Source organism: Drosophila nasuta, chromosome 3 (assembly GCF_023558535.2).
Source record: "Drosophila nasuta strain 15112-1781.00 chromosome 3, ASM2355853v1, whole genome shotgun sequence".
Taxonomy (NCBI): Eukaryota; Metazoa; Arthropoda; class Insecta; order Diptera; family Drosophilidae; genus Drosophila; species Drosophila nasuta.
In genome coordinates, this window is record NC_083457.1 from 34,771,431 (window position 1) to 34,786,075 (window position 14,645).

Sequence of the window (14,645 nt, forward strand, 5' to 3'; positions counted from 1 at the left end):
TGATAATGAAATAAAGAATACAACAAATTTCAATGTAATGTTTCATTTTGTACCACAAGTAACAAATAACACAACTCATCGTCACTCGTCGTCACTGTTGCCCCACTGTTAACATTACAGTAACTTAACAGCACCCTAAAAAGACATTACTGTAGTCCTTTTTTGTAGTATTGGAGATCAGAGTAAGTCGCTGATTTCCATTACTTGTTGAGTGTCGCTGTCATTTGATCGATGCTCCAGCAGTTCGATTTCCTGAGTACGTTCCTCTCTTTCCTTATCCTGCATACGTTGACAATGCTTCTGGGCCAGCGCATTTAATAAGGACACTATAAAGTAAGTTACAATAAGCAAAGCGAGTATCTGGAAGCCATGTGCCACAATTCCAAGACCGCTACTGGAGTCGTCCTTGATTTTACGGTGCATACGCAATTTGGTACTGGTCAAAACTTTTTGAATGGGCGCCTGTAATTTGTGCCCAAACCAAGGTAAGCGGCCCAATGAATTGATGAGCCTGGTCACCAGATCCTCGTTAAAGGCAATAACAACGATCAGCAGCTGTATGTTGGCCTTGAAGATCGCTTTGCCAATCAACGTGGCTAGAAAGAATTTCCAGAATGGAACTAGAAAATGACCGCACGCAACACCAGCAAGATCAAACAAAGGATTTGGCACACTGGCGCAAAGTAGAATGCCGAAAAAGCCGATGCGCAACACAACGCGCTCCACAAACAACTTACATCTATCGAACAGACCAAGTTTCCAGCTACGTCGTTGATGCTCTGCTATTTCCTGACGATCCTCCATGCATTTCCCTGATAGTCTCGCAGCCCTGGCCATGAAATAAGGTGGCAACTCTCCCAGAGCTGTACCCACTCCCCACAATAGGGATTCCGTGCGCACCTTAGTCAATATCTGCCACACATTCGGTACATGTCGCTCATAGACTCCTTCCTTTGGGCAAATCTTCTGATCGGGATAGGGCGGCATTGGAAAGTTCAGAGTCTGACACTCGTATGCAGCCAATGTAACAGCCGCAACATGTGGTCCCAGATACAACAGAAATGTGTGCAATCCCGACCCGAATCCTACCGATGACAGAACTCCCAAGCCCAACCAGTAAAGAGCAAAACCCAGATTATGTCGGCAGATTCGCACGTATTTCTCATGAGGACCCGGCAAGCTGCAGAAAACAATCAAGATCACAACTCCCAACAAAAGACGTCGATCTAGTAGTCGAACGAGCAGCTTAAATAACAGCAGACATGCTTCCAATGAGCTATACTTTAAGGTCGTCCAGGGACGACGCCAAATAACAAGAGACCTCCGTTCCAAATCAGCTGCACTTACCGGCGACACATCCGAGTCAATTGTCAGTGAGGTGGCCATGGAAGCAACGCCGAGGGCAGACATTCTCTTTCTCATTTCACTAGAATCAGGAAATCACATTTTATAAACAAAATCTTGGTCAAATTTCGGTTATTATTTCTTACTTACGACTTGTACAGCATTTTGGAAGTATTTCAAATAGATTATCTGATGGTAATAAAGACTATTTTCATGTTTTTAGCATAATTATCCCTGCCCACTTGGATGAGTAGACGATCAACCTGCCGCGCATTGAGCTAATTATCGATTGTCAAAATCGCCTTATACTGTATCCATATGTCAGTCAGTAAGTCGGTCACATTATAGTAACAATACAGGCATACTTTTGCGCACAATTTATAGGTTTATTATTAATATAATACAAGGCACTACTCTACAAACTCATATCGATGTCACCTTCCTCAGTAATCACAAAACTAGCAATGTCCGACTGTTGCACTTGAAGCAGCTGCTGTTGTCTGCGCTCCAATTCCAGATTCCACATGTTCGTAATCTGATCGCGCAGCTTGTGCAATATGCCGATTACATGTTGGAAATCAGCAAGATGCTCCGGCGTCGATTCAGTCACTAGTTTGTTGATATAGGCATCTAATACTGCATTCACTGCAATATCATTACCTTGCCCCAGTTCGGTGCACAAGTAGAGCAAAGTCTGCAGTTGCAGAATCAATTCACGTGTGGCTTGCCCCTTGAGATACATCTGATTCGATGAAGCTTTTAGATCCCTTTCGGCAAGGAAGCGGGACTTTTCCAATATCTTGTTGCACGGTGTGTCATTATTCTGCAGATAATCCTTCTCATACACCACCATTTGTTCGTGCGCTACACGCAGATTATCCAGAATTTCGGCATTCACACGATGCAGAGTTATAATATTGCTGGCATAGCGATGTTGAAGCTTCTCAAGTTGTGGCGTTAGTTTGATATCGCGACGTGTAGCCGCTACTGGAACGCCGCCAGCCACGAACTCCTCGTTTATGGTAGTAATATCGCTGATGATCTTGCGCTTCAATGTCAATTGCTTTTGCAGCTGCAACAAAGCTGCGAACAACGGATGGCATCGTTTTTGACCCGTCGTGTCGTCTGCGACAGCATCCAGCTCGTTATCAGCAGAGGTCTCATTGATGATGTCAGCTAGCGACTTACTCTTGCACTCATGCAGCGTATACAAATAACAGTCGGCCCTGCTGAGCACAGTATGCTTGCCCCCCATATCGAACTTGACCAGATAACTGCAATCATTTGGCTCGTAGCCAATCACACGTCCCTTGCGGAGCATCGGGAGAGGTTTGCTCAGCAAACTGACCACCTTAGCGTCCATAGGCAGTGGCATCGGTATTTGCTTGGGAAGCGACTCAACACTTTGTGTCCCATCCAGTCTGAACTGTTGCAACTGACGAATGACGCCACGGTAACGCTCTAATTCCGCTTTCTCGCTAGCTATAAATGCTGGACTAAAGCGGCGAGGCTTTCCATTTAAACGACGTATGAACTGCCAGCACCGTTTGGGCAGTTCATCAGTCTCCAACTGGGCGAAGCGAGTCTTCTTATAGTTTATTGGACTATAGGCGCTAGCCAGGATCGTCTTGTCGATGAAAGACTCGAGAAACTCACACCAGATCCAGCGTTGGCAGGCTGGCTGCTTCAGGAACTTGTAAAGCCTCTCATTAGCCGGCAGAATAACCTTTGAATTGACATCGCTTTCGTCCTCTTGCTTCTCTAATGAGCTCTTGCCGCGAACCCGTTTACTAAATTTGGGTAACTTGACAAACAGCTCGTCGTTATCCTTCTTGGTCTTCTGGGATCGAAGCAAACGTTTCGATTCGTTTGCTTTGGACATCTTCGAAGAATGGCACAAACCAAGTGATGAAAGTTGAGGTGGCGTCACTGGGGAAGCGAAGTCGATACTAAAGTTATTAGACATTTTATGCCAAACGCGATGTTTTAAATTTATGAGAAGCTTTCAAAAGCGACATAAAATTCATAAATTACCTGTTCTTTAATGCTTTCAAATCACTTCAACTGTGAATCTAGCAATTTTCGGTTTGACAATTTTGGAACGTCAAAACAAATATAATTGCTTTGGGAGGCGTTGCCAAACTTGCCAAAATTAGTTGGCAATTGGGAGTTGGCATAGTGATAGAAAAGTGCAAATAAGATTGACTAATAAAGCTCTTTATCAAGGAATAACATTTTATAAATTTATTTTTATAATACTATATATGCGGTAAGTTGTATTTTTCTGTGAATCTGTTGAATATTTTGGAAATTTAAAGCAAGTTAATATATGTTCTTCATTAAATGTTCTTTTTGATCTGAATAATATTTAGGATAGGTAAACTACATTAATCCATATTCTTTCATTATGGCTTGTAATTGCTAATGTAATTGTTATTTAGAATTATCAACTTTAAGTTTCTGCTTCCGAAAATTAGATATTGTTAAAAATTATAATCCTTGGGTGAATAATAATCATAATAAGCACTTTATATATAGAATCAATCAATCAATGTTTGGTCGATATAAATTGATATACCTATTCTTCAAAATATTACGACAGCATCGAAGATATTCAAGATTGGACGACTAGTGGACTAAACACTTCAGCTTCCCACTTGGTTAAAGGCCCGTCCGGCAATGGCCTCAATTCGGAGGCAGTATCTCCCTCAGCATCCTCGCAGCGATACTTATGAGCACTGATTTGAATCAGAAATTTGTCCAATTCTTCTTCATTTTGATCTCCAACTGCAATCGACTTGAGGCTGTACAGTAATCGACCACTACAATTAAAGTGAATTTTTAAGCGAACTAAGATCATATTAGAGGATATTACATATTCATGAAATGGGAATTCGAAAGACGCAGTGTGGACACCAGGGAAATCAGATGCTGCAACGTCACGAGTTGATTACGATGGCATACTACTTTGTTCGCTGAACGACGTGCCGATAAGTTCTTGACCAACATCTCAAGAGAGGCATTAAAGACATACAATCTAAGGAGCCACGCCTCCTTGACACTCGCATGCTGCTCGACCAGTTGAAAGTGGGCGTCCAGTGCAAGATTGACACGCTTTCTGGATGTGGACTCGTTGCAAATGTGCAGATTAATGATGGGCAAGCAACAAGCGTAGGAGACAAAGTGTCGCTTAATTAGAATTGGAATTAATTCACCCAGCTCCGGACTTATAAGGTCTGGCATTTTTACAATCTATAAGCGTTTAATATGTTAATAGCAGTCATCTTAAATTTGATCGTGTTTACCATTTGAAACTGCAGCAAGGATTTCCAAATGCGATTGCTGGGTAATGGAATCGGACAGATGCTATGAAGTTGGCGAAAGAGAAAGTGCATCTCCTGTATTTGGGCGCAGAATAACATATTACCACGCGCCTCTTGAGCCAATGTTTGATCAGAGATTTTGTTAATCAGCAAATCATATATAGCTGCATCCAATGGCAAGCAATGATGAAGTCCCACCTGAAGTAAGAGAATGCAACAAATCCATGGCTTGTTTTGCGAAAAATTCATGAAATTCTTGCGCAAATTTTTCACGCAAACATCACGAAGCTGCTTGGCTATTTGAAGCACCTTATCTCCATGCAATTCAAAGTGTTCAACTTCGTCTTGTTCACCATAAAGCAGTGCTAGCATTAAGGCCAAACACTCGTAGCCATACAGATCTGCATTGATACATCAAATAAATAGAATTTGCAAGAATCACCAAAAATTATTTGAATATTGCTTACCCAAGCATTCATTCCGTTTGCCAGAATTAAGCAGTTGGCTCGAAAGAATATCGTACATATCACACACCTGATGACCCCGCAGCTTGTTCTCTTTGAGCAGGGCACAAAGACGTCGTACGCATTGAGCATAAGACTGCAACAGATTCTCTGATTCTGATTGACCTTCATCCCCTTCCATGGAAATCAATTGCACTGAAATCGCCGCGCATTGATCCTGCAATGTCTGGGCAGCCATTACGAGCAGCTCTGTACTGCCAGTCGCCTCTATTGACGTGCAAATGTTAGTGAAAAGCGATGCAAACTCAGCTCCATTCAGTGACTCATCAGTCAAAAACATGTCCAAGCAAAACGTTTCTAGAGTTTTTAAAAGCTGCAATCGAATTGGTTTATTTTTTTGGACGGATTTTTTTATCCGCATTCTCACCTCTATGTTATCCTCAGCCAAAGTCCTAAAGTCGACGATGCAATAAATGCCAAGGAGCACGGCACGAGCTACCGAACGTTGTGCATTTCGTTTAAGTAGACGAGGCCAATGACTGAGCAGCATCTGAACCTCTTGGCGAGCTAAGGCATTGCTGTTATATTGACTGGTGTAGAGCTCAAAGACTGCATATATGCTATGAGCAGTGAAGAGAACCAGTTCATGACGCACATTGTTCGAATACATCACGTTGATGTAGTATCCAAAGCGCTGCAGTGCAGCAAAGTGTTCCATCAAAACCTTTAAGTAATTCCTTAATAAGCTTATGGCCTGGTCGTAGGAGGCACATCTGCGTGAGTTATGCTGAGTCTTCAAGAATGTCTCTATGATGTGCACTACAATCTCTTGCTTATTGTATTGTCGGTTTGACAGCGTTATATATAACTGCGCAGCCTTGGAACACACAGCTTTCGTCGCCGAACCGTTAAGAACCACCAACAATATTTGTTCCACAAAGCGAATGGGAAACGCCTCAGTGCTAGCCAAGTGACTGCAATTACCAAATGATTAGGTTATTAATTATATATCTAATTATTATTCTATACCATTGCAGCGTCTCCAAATATTGTAGAGTTGCCATGAGCACAGCATTGCTATTGTATGGCTCGAGAGTTTCAAACTGTATGACAAGAAATCTGTCGGTGATCAGTTCATTCGTGAATAGCCGCAAGTATAGATTGCCATTTGCATCGCTTTGCTGTCCTTCGGCAAACATATTTAACATCTTTTCCAGAAATTTATACAACTGTACAAAACTGGACTTGTCGGACATCTAAGTGAACGGCATATGAAAACTTTTTATTTATGAAATGCGCTTTCTGTCTACTTACCTCGCAAGTGAAGGCGCAGTAGACGAAAAGTAAAGCTGATCTTTCGCAAAAGATCTCAAAGTGCTGTTCAAATATGTCCAGCATAGGTGACAATATAAAATCATATGTCTGCACGAAGCTACGTAAAAGAAATTTAAGTACTTATCATCAACTATATCAATATTATATAAGCGAAAACACATACTATATGCCGTACCGTCCCAGAGTAGCGAGTCTGAGACATATATCCTTGAGCATGGCGTCATTGGAGCCAGGCAACAGCTTCACCAGCCCACGCAGCATGCTGAACGACAATCTGGCCAGCGGCTCAGTCAGGAACTTATCAATCGTATTGTCCTCCTGTCGTAAATTATCGGTAATGCTGCGCACCACAAACGTCCAGGCGTTTATCACTTTCAAGTAACATGGCACAGGTTGGGTCAACTCGTAGAATCGTTGGAGTGGACCTGCATGGCTTGGCTTATCCTTTATAAGCTCACGTCCGAAATATGCTAACAACGTGGGTAATTGCTCCAAAAACGATTCGACGCCCTTCAGTGCAGATGGCACTGTAGCAAATAAATAAGTTAAATTATTATTCCGATATGGATGATCATATGTTCGCGAAAAGTCTTCCACGGTGACATTAAAGTTGAGTCCAACCACTTCAAAGCATTGCCCAACGAAATGATGCGACACTTGGTTCAACCAGTTATGCGGATTAAGTGCCACGGTCTCAATGAAACTGCACGCATACTTTTGTGTTGCATACTATAAATGTAACAAAATTAATTATTTGATTGTCATACCATGTACTAATTACTTACTTCTATGGTAGCTCCCGTTGAAATAGCAGTCACAAAATCCATAATTAAAACCACTTTGATCAAGTTCAACAAAGTCAGAATTAATTTTCGTAACGTTTTATAGGGATGGTGGACGCGTAACTTATTCCAGTCGCCGCTTGCAATCGAATTCGTCATTCATCGCATGGAGGCTGAAAGGATCGATAAGATATCGAAATGCAATCGTAATGATTATGAATATTTCCATGGTATTTAGTGAATCCAACAAAGACTTCGTATAGTATTTTTTTGTTGTTGGCGTTAGCGATATTTGTATCGTTTATGGTGCGTTCACCATGACTCATTTTCCCGCGTCGCATTTTGTTAAAATAACGTTTATATTGTAAGAATATCTAATATACATATGTTATATGAAAATTGTGTCAGAATTTACCGCGAATTGTTGTAATCAATTTGTGACCAGGTACATTTACTTACATATGGGTAATTCCATGACGGAATTTGTCCCGTGCGAGACTTTTTACAGTGCACTGCAGTGAAAATAACATAAACTGAAACAATTTTAAAAATAAGTGAATGTTATTCTTAAAGCTTTAGATAAGCACTATATTTAGATCTAAGATTGATTTTAGGAACTTGTTCTGTTTTATGATAAGATATATAAATTCGTTCATTTTTTGGTTTTGCGTACGAATTTGTTAATTTTTGCAATTATCACAACAGAACACAAAACAGAAAGCAAATTCAAAAATCATTCTTAGGTCTAATTAAAGTACTTATCTAGAGCTATAAAAATAACCGTTTCTTATTTTTAAAATTGTTTCAGTTTATGTTATTTTCAATGTAAAAAGTCTCGCACGGGACAAATTCCGTCATGGAATTACCCATTAGTTAGCCAATGCTGCTTGAATACTTGAAAAGTACATCCAATGATTGGGATTGTGCGTTGATTGCTATGCAGTAAGTCAAAAAAATGTTGTATGGTACATATAATACAATTAATTAATTGCAGTTTCCATTTTTATTTTGTTTACTAATTAACTCAACGTTAAATTAATATATGCAATTTTGTTTTCATTAATTTATAAACAATTGCTCTTTCTTTTTAATCGCCTCTCCAATATTTGATGGATTCGTTTGACCGTCACTTTGCTCAAGTTTATAATAACACGTGCTGGAGGTATATTTATCCTCTTTTCAGTTGTAGCGTTGGCGTTAATAAGGGGTTCCATTTCGACATTATTTGTGGGCGTTATTTCAATTTTTTCTTTGTTTGGATATACAAATGCCAGCTCTGGAATTTCAGTAGATTTTAAAAACTTCTTTAAAAATTTATATTTATCGAGGCACATGTCATAGAACATCAGCAAATCAACAAGGGAATTAAGACTATAAATTTCAGCAGCAGCTTGGATAGCCTGAAATGGAAATATTTATGTCGGTCATAGAGAGCTTAGTATTCAAAATACAGAATACTATTACCTGAATATCACTGAATGCCAAAGCAGACAACAGATTCATCAACACAATTGCAATGAACAATACGAATGCGATAAAGAATAGACGAGCGAAGAATAATCCTTTAAACTTTATACTGCTTTCTTCAAATTCTCCGGTTGACATGACGATCGTCTTTATGACAGCACCAGCGATGCTCGTATCCGATGAATTTAGTACGTCGAGCAAATAAAAGGATAATCCAAAGGCAATCATCAAAATTGAATATGGTAACCAGCTTTTCACGAATGTATAACACACTTCCCAAAGCATGAGAACATACAGAGAGAGAAAGTTTGCGGGCAACGATCCAATAAGAGCGGTCAACCTAATGGCAATCAAAACAATTGTAAATGCTGCAAAGATACGTGCAGTGCCAAGACTCGAATTGGGATCAGCAAGAATGTTGCTGCACGCTGCGAGCACAACGAGACTTGCATTAATCCATCTCCATCTCTTGAAATGCTGCTTAAATCCGAGTAGTACAAACATAGCCATCTCGACAGTTATCAAATATGCAATACCGCACCAGGATAATGCCATAAAGGTAAACTTAAGTATTCCATGGACTTCAGGGGTATATATAAAAATTATGTTGAGTGACATCAATAGATACAAGGCCACTGACATCATAAAGTAAAAGTAATGTTGTTTTGAAATGTTTTGCCATTTAAAACACACTATGAGTGACGTAATCAACGGATGATTAAGAAGATGACGATGCGTCTTCGATTCGCCAATAGCGCGAATTGCTCTCATTTCACTGGAATGCGATTTCCGCGAAAACTTCATATCATGGGGAATCTTAAATGTCTTGAAGTTAAGCGTCACCGCAAAGTCCCCAGCAGCCCGACTTTTGCCATTCGATGTGATGCAGTTGTCAAAATGTTCCTCCAGCACCTCGGGCTCAATGGTATCGATAGCCAACTCTGCGAACACACTGTCAATGTTGAGGCTAGCCCCATGGAGTAGCAGCTGCTGCACAGCGTACTCATGATTGTATATTGTAGCATAGTGCAGTGGGGTTCTACCACTCTTATCCTGTATATTCAAATTCACTTGGCCACTGCCCAGCAGAATGTCAAAGCATTTGACAAAGTCACTAAAACTCTTTTGCGGTCTCTCGTCCAATCTGCAGACAAGGGAGCTAAGCACATCCATATTCTTGGGCATTTGCCAGTTCTGCAGCAGCTTGTCCAGAGCATACCAATTGCCATACGCAATTGCAAATTCCACGAATATTTGCCTATCCTTTGTGGGATAATGTTGCAGCAGAGAATCGAGGGCTGTATCATGGCCATTCGTTATGCACTCCTCGTACAAATGGATACAATCTCCCTCATATTTGCTGAGCCATTGGCAAAATTGCCCCTCATTCCTAGTGCGTAAAGCTCCCAGCAACTGTTCCTTATTAACTTCGTTCGAAGGACTCGATGCCTCGGGCAGATTGAGTTGTGGATTCCACTGCAACAAAGGAGCATGCAGCTCTTCATCTAAATAGATGTCAACTCGATGAAGGAATAAGTCGACAAGTTCTTGCTTTATGTTGGGCTCAATTTTCTTGATGATCACATAGTTCAAGGGTCTCATTTCCACATTATCCGCAATGTTTGGACACGCGCCCTTCTCCAAGAGTAACCTTATGCACTTTGTTATCTCGTTGGCATTTTCAGCTGTCAAGTTTTTTGCCAAGGAATTTATTGGCGTCAGGCCATTGTATTTGTTGTTTAAATGAACTGTTGTTTGGTCAAGTATCACTTTAAGATTTCCACTGTCTCGCGAGTCGCTGGCAAAATTTAAAGCAGCTTTATTTTTTGTATTAATCTGCAATTGCATAAACCTCTATTACACTGAAGCACATCTATTACACATTCATTTTCTAACATTGTTCTCTTACATAATTTCCACTGCAACCGTATTGAAGACAAAGCTTAATATATTCTCCACAGCCTGCGGTGGCCAACGCCTTCTCAAAGATTGTAATGTTAGAGCCATCGGGCTGATTGGGATTAGCATGTAGTTTTAGAGCTCCTTCGAAAGTGTTCAGATCTCGATTTTGTAAGGCCCTGGATAATTCAAGCTGGAGATCCATGATCGTGTGCTACAATTGCTCAAAAGGAACTAAATAATATTTTTTGTATTGTAACAATGGCACTAAGATACTGCGCGACCTTATCAGAGCTGCGGCAAACCATTACTCATAATAAAATGAACTTTTTACAATCAGTAAACCGCAGTAATTTTAAGAAAAAATATATATAGTGTGTCAAATTTATAATAACACTAATTTTAAACTATATGGGTTATGCATATTTGATATACGTAGGAAGGTAAAACTTGATATTGGAATACAAATAGAGAAAAAATGTTGCCAAAATATGCATTTTTAATTCGAAAATTGTTTATAAGGGTTTCAGTGTATATGTGTTTATTATCATCAGCTATCATCAGGCTATCTGCACACTTAACAGACTTGAATGACATGCAAGTGTTTTATGGCTTTCAATAGCACAATATGGTATTAATAATCATTTTTTTTATAGAGAAATGTCCACGGAAATAGTACTGATCAACCTTTCAAGTTAAATTTGGCCATTTTCTGTCTTACCTTATGATAAAACTATTTATTTTATTTATTATAACTTTGTGCCGACAGGAAATGTATGTAACAGGTAGAAGGAGGCATCTCCGACCCTATAAAGTATATATATTCTTGATCACCGTCAACAGCCGAGACGATCTAGCCATGTCCGTCTGTGTGTCTGTCCGTATGAACACCTAGATCTCAGAGACTATAAGAGATAGAGCTATAATTTTTTTCGACAGCATATGTTATGTTTGCACCTAGATCAAGTGTGTTTCAAATTTTTGCCACGCCCCTTTCCGCCTCCGAAAATCAAAAACATCGAATAACAAGTGTAATTAACGCTAGAGTTACGAATTTTGGTGTATACAATAATAACTATAGTAGTTATGATTTCTGAAAATTTGGTTGCGATCAGATAAAAATTGTCGAAGTTATTAAAGAAATACTTTTCTATGGGCAAAACCGCCTACTTACTAGGGCTCTTAGTTGCTTTGGCTGACAATCTGGAATATTGTGCCGTCTATGGTATATTTTGAATACGGTACTATATCGATATACCACACATACCATTTGGTATATAATACCGAAAAATATATTGCTTTTATTCAAAATGGGTAGCGGGTATCTTACAGTCGAGTACACTCTACTGTAGCTTTCTTACTTGTTTTAATTTTGTTATGTGATATGTTTAATACCTTCTTAACAATTTTTAAACCAAAAGCAAAAAATTAATAATATACTTATAACTTAAACGACCACTGCAACTTAAAAATAGATTTAAAGCAAAAAAAAAATATTTCTTAGACACATTCTTCTCTCAAAAATAGTCTCATTAAAAATTCAGTACAAATTTGTTTAGAAATCCTCAAAAATCACACCAATTTTAATATCGTGCGACATTGATAAATATTTTGAGAAAAGTAAATTTTCAAAATAAAAATCGTGTGTATGAATGATTTTTCAATCAATTTAAATATAATTTTAACGAAGCTGTGAGTAATCGACGGACTTAAGAAAGAAATTCGGGAAAATCATAACCAATAATACTCACTAACGTTCATATTGCATTGAGATTTCAAATGACATATTTATTTAATATTACATACAGTTGCTACATTTGCTGCTGTATGCATTTATTTATATATATTTTGTATTTCTTAATGTACATATTTACAGCACAGATTTGTATGCAAAGCGAATTAAAGAAATGCTTTGAATAAACGAAATGCGCGTTTTTAATACAATTCCAAACTAAATCTTCTATTTTGAATAATAAAAATAAACGAAATGAAAGCTAAACTTCAACCATTTTCGTTACACTTTGTTCTTATGGTAAATGCAAAATTAAATGAGAACGAAATGCCAAATATTGCATATTTTCTTTCTACAATATGCAAATACTATTAGTATGTGTACTCTATATGTACTATGTGTATGCGTGTATGATTTCAGAATTGTCACTTTTGTCCATTTTGGATTAAGGAGTTTCGTTGGCTATTAAATAACCAATATGCATGAGGCACTTTAGTGTCTACTCCCTGGATCGATATCAACTATATGGAGATGCTTAGCTAAACCGTTTTTACGGCATTATAAAATAGATCTTTTTGGTTTCAAATGCTGAATACACCTTGTACTTGATGTCTCTAAATATCTTTATCTCTATCTCTAACTCCATCGTTATCTTTTTCTAATATTTCTTTAGTTGCTCGTAAGTTATGAAGAATATTATATTCCATGGACCCATGCGCACCCATGTAGGTATAAAGCCCTTATAGAGCGCCAAGAGGCCTTCGTTGCGTATTGTCTGCACTGCACAGTCGAGACTTCCGCTATAGAGTCGTTGGGCTGACGCTGATGCAGCCGCCGTAGCTACGCCTCCATTCAGCACAGTCACGTGCCTTTGGTTCATCAGGCGAGTCTGGAAAAATATATAGCATCAAAAAGAGAGTAAACTTTGAATGCTTCAAATGTTGCCACTTACCCGAATCACATCAATGGGCGTTGAAGCAACAGCGCTGCCCAGACTGGCAATGAAACTAGAACTGCAGATAGGATATTTCAAATTAAATGAAAATTAAATTAAAAATTATTAAGAAAAAGAAAACGTACATAAAATGATTGGCCACGTGATCACCAAAGGCGCTCATCAATTGCAGTTTGCAGAAATCGTAGACGGGAAGCTCCACGGATGCAATGACAACCGCTCGCTGTGCTGTGGGTCCCACGCCGCGCCATAATCCGCGCACACCCTCATATTTGTGTATCTCGCGGAAGCAGCCAATCAAGCCCAGGTGGTCGGTGCCCTTACCATGCACCTGCATGCGCACCTTCAACACATCGGTAGGATTTGCAATTGCTGACGAGATTGCTCCAGCGCCTGCTGCACACAATATATTGCTCCAGACACGTTCGCTGCCATCCTCATCCGTTAGCAGTCCCCGCTCATTGGCCAGCTTTTTCAGTGTGTAGTAGGTGCCGAATTTGATAGTGCCATAGGTGGCTTGCCGCAATACCGCTGGCCAAATGCTGCAACACAAACGATTAGCCGATATACGATGATTATCTCAACACAACACACACATATTACTAAAAAAGTCTGAGTGGGGGGTTGCTTATCTGTCGGTTGAAGGTCAAAGTGTATAGACCATTTAGTGGCATGCTGAACACGAGACGTTGCTGCAGTTGCTCCGTCTTATCAATTTGCATGGGATTTACACTTTTACATCTGCATGTGTGTGTGTTTGAGGTTAATCGTCACTTACACACTTACCCAGAATATAATGCGCGCAGACCCTCTTCCTTTGAAATTTTCACAAATGCATCGGTCATTCCCCGGTACCGCAGTTGAGAAAAAGTTTGATCAATTTTCTGTCCTTGAATTTGCAATCGAGTCTTTGTTGTGTCAATTGGAAATGTGCCTGTATTAAAAATACACACATACATAGGCATGTGCGAATAAAATACATGAGACTAGAGTTTGTTTACATCAGAATCGTGGGTAAGCAATAAGCCTCCCATAAAACGCACGAATCATTGCCGCTAAATTGGGAGAGCTTTTGCTGTTTTACTTACCAAATTCAGCTGTTATAGATGCCAAACCGCCATAAACAAATGGACGCCAGTCTTTGACTTCAGCCATGACCACAGGAGCAATTTGCACCTGTTGACTGTCTACAATTCCGTTGACACCGCTCGTTGGTTAATTTTATACCAAAAAAAAAATCACGCAACTAACATTAGAGGTGGAGAAAAATCGGCGGGCTATCGGTGCAACGATGTATCGATTTTTTATGGCAAACTTCTTGTGTTGCAGTCAAATTGTTGAGAT

At 39.5% G+C, this 14,645-nt stretch overlaps 4 protein-coding genes across 5 annotated transcripts; all 4 read right to left on the reverse strand.

Annotated features, from left to right (window-relative positions):
- LOC132794056 (vacuole membrane protein 1) lies at positions 1-1,623 on the reverse strand. 2 transcript variants are annotated; one of them, XM_060804278.1, is made up of 2 exons: positions 1,495-1,623; positions 1-1,426 (listed from the first exon to the last, which is right to left on the reverse strand). In XM_060804278.1, the coding sequence occupies exons 1-2, from the start codon at positions 1,506-1,508 to the stop codon at positions 178-180; spliced, it is 1,263 nt and encodes a 420-aa protein (XP_060660261.1). In that variant the 5' UTR covers positions 1,509-1,623; the 3' UTR covers positions 1-177. The 2 variants fall into 2 exon arrangements, with proteins under 2 accessions (XP_060660261.1, XP_060660262.1); XM_060804279.1 differs by having other exon boundaries at positions 1,491-1,574.
- A 72-nt stretch (positions 1,624-1,695) lies between these two features.
- Positions 1,696-3,467, reverse strand: LOC132794055 (protein lin-9). The gene is made up of 2 exons (XM_060804277.1): positions 3,379-3,467; positions 1,696-3,273 (listed from the first exon to the last, which is right to left on the reverse strand). The coding sequence occupies exon 2, from the start codon at positions 3,224-3,226 to the stop codon at positions 1,760-1,762; it is 1,467 nt and encodes a 488-aa protein (XP_060660260.1). The 5' UTR covers positions 3,227-3,273; positions 3,379-3,467; the 3' UTR covers positions 1,696-1,759.
- Positions 3,468-7,573: 4,106 nt separating this feature from the next.
- Positions 7,574-10,832, reverse strand: LOC132794054 (transient receptor potential cation channel protein painless-like). The gene is made up of 3 exons (XM_060804276.1): positions 10,625-10,832; positions 8,713-10,551; positions 7,574-8,648 (listed from the first exon to the last, which is right to left on the reverse strand). The coding sequence occupies exons 1-3, from the start codon at positions 10,817-10,819 to the stop codon at positions 8,313-8,315; spliced, it is 2,370 nt and encodes a 789-aa protein (XP_060660259.1). The 5' UTR covers positions 10,820-10,832; the 3' UTR covers positions 7,574-8,312.
- Positions 10,833-12,374: 1,542 nt separating this feature from the next.
- Positions 12,375-14,539, reverse strand: LOC132792299 (mitochondrial uncoupling protein Bmcp). The gene is made up of 5 exons (XM_060801600.1): positions 14,390-14,539; positions 14,088-14,235; positions 13,427-13,843; positions 13,299-13,359; positions 12,375-13,235 (listed from the first exon to the last, which is right to left on the reverse strand). The coding sequence occupies exons 1-5, from the start codon at positions 14,454-14,456 to the stop codon at positions 13,005-13,007; spliced, it is 924 nt and encodes a 307-aa protein (XP_060657583.1). The 5' UTR covers positions 14,457-14,539; the 3' UTR covers positions 12,375-13,004.
- Between the last annotated feature and the right edge of the window lie 106 nt (positions 14,540-14,645).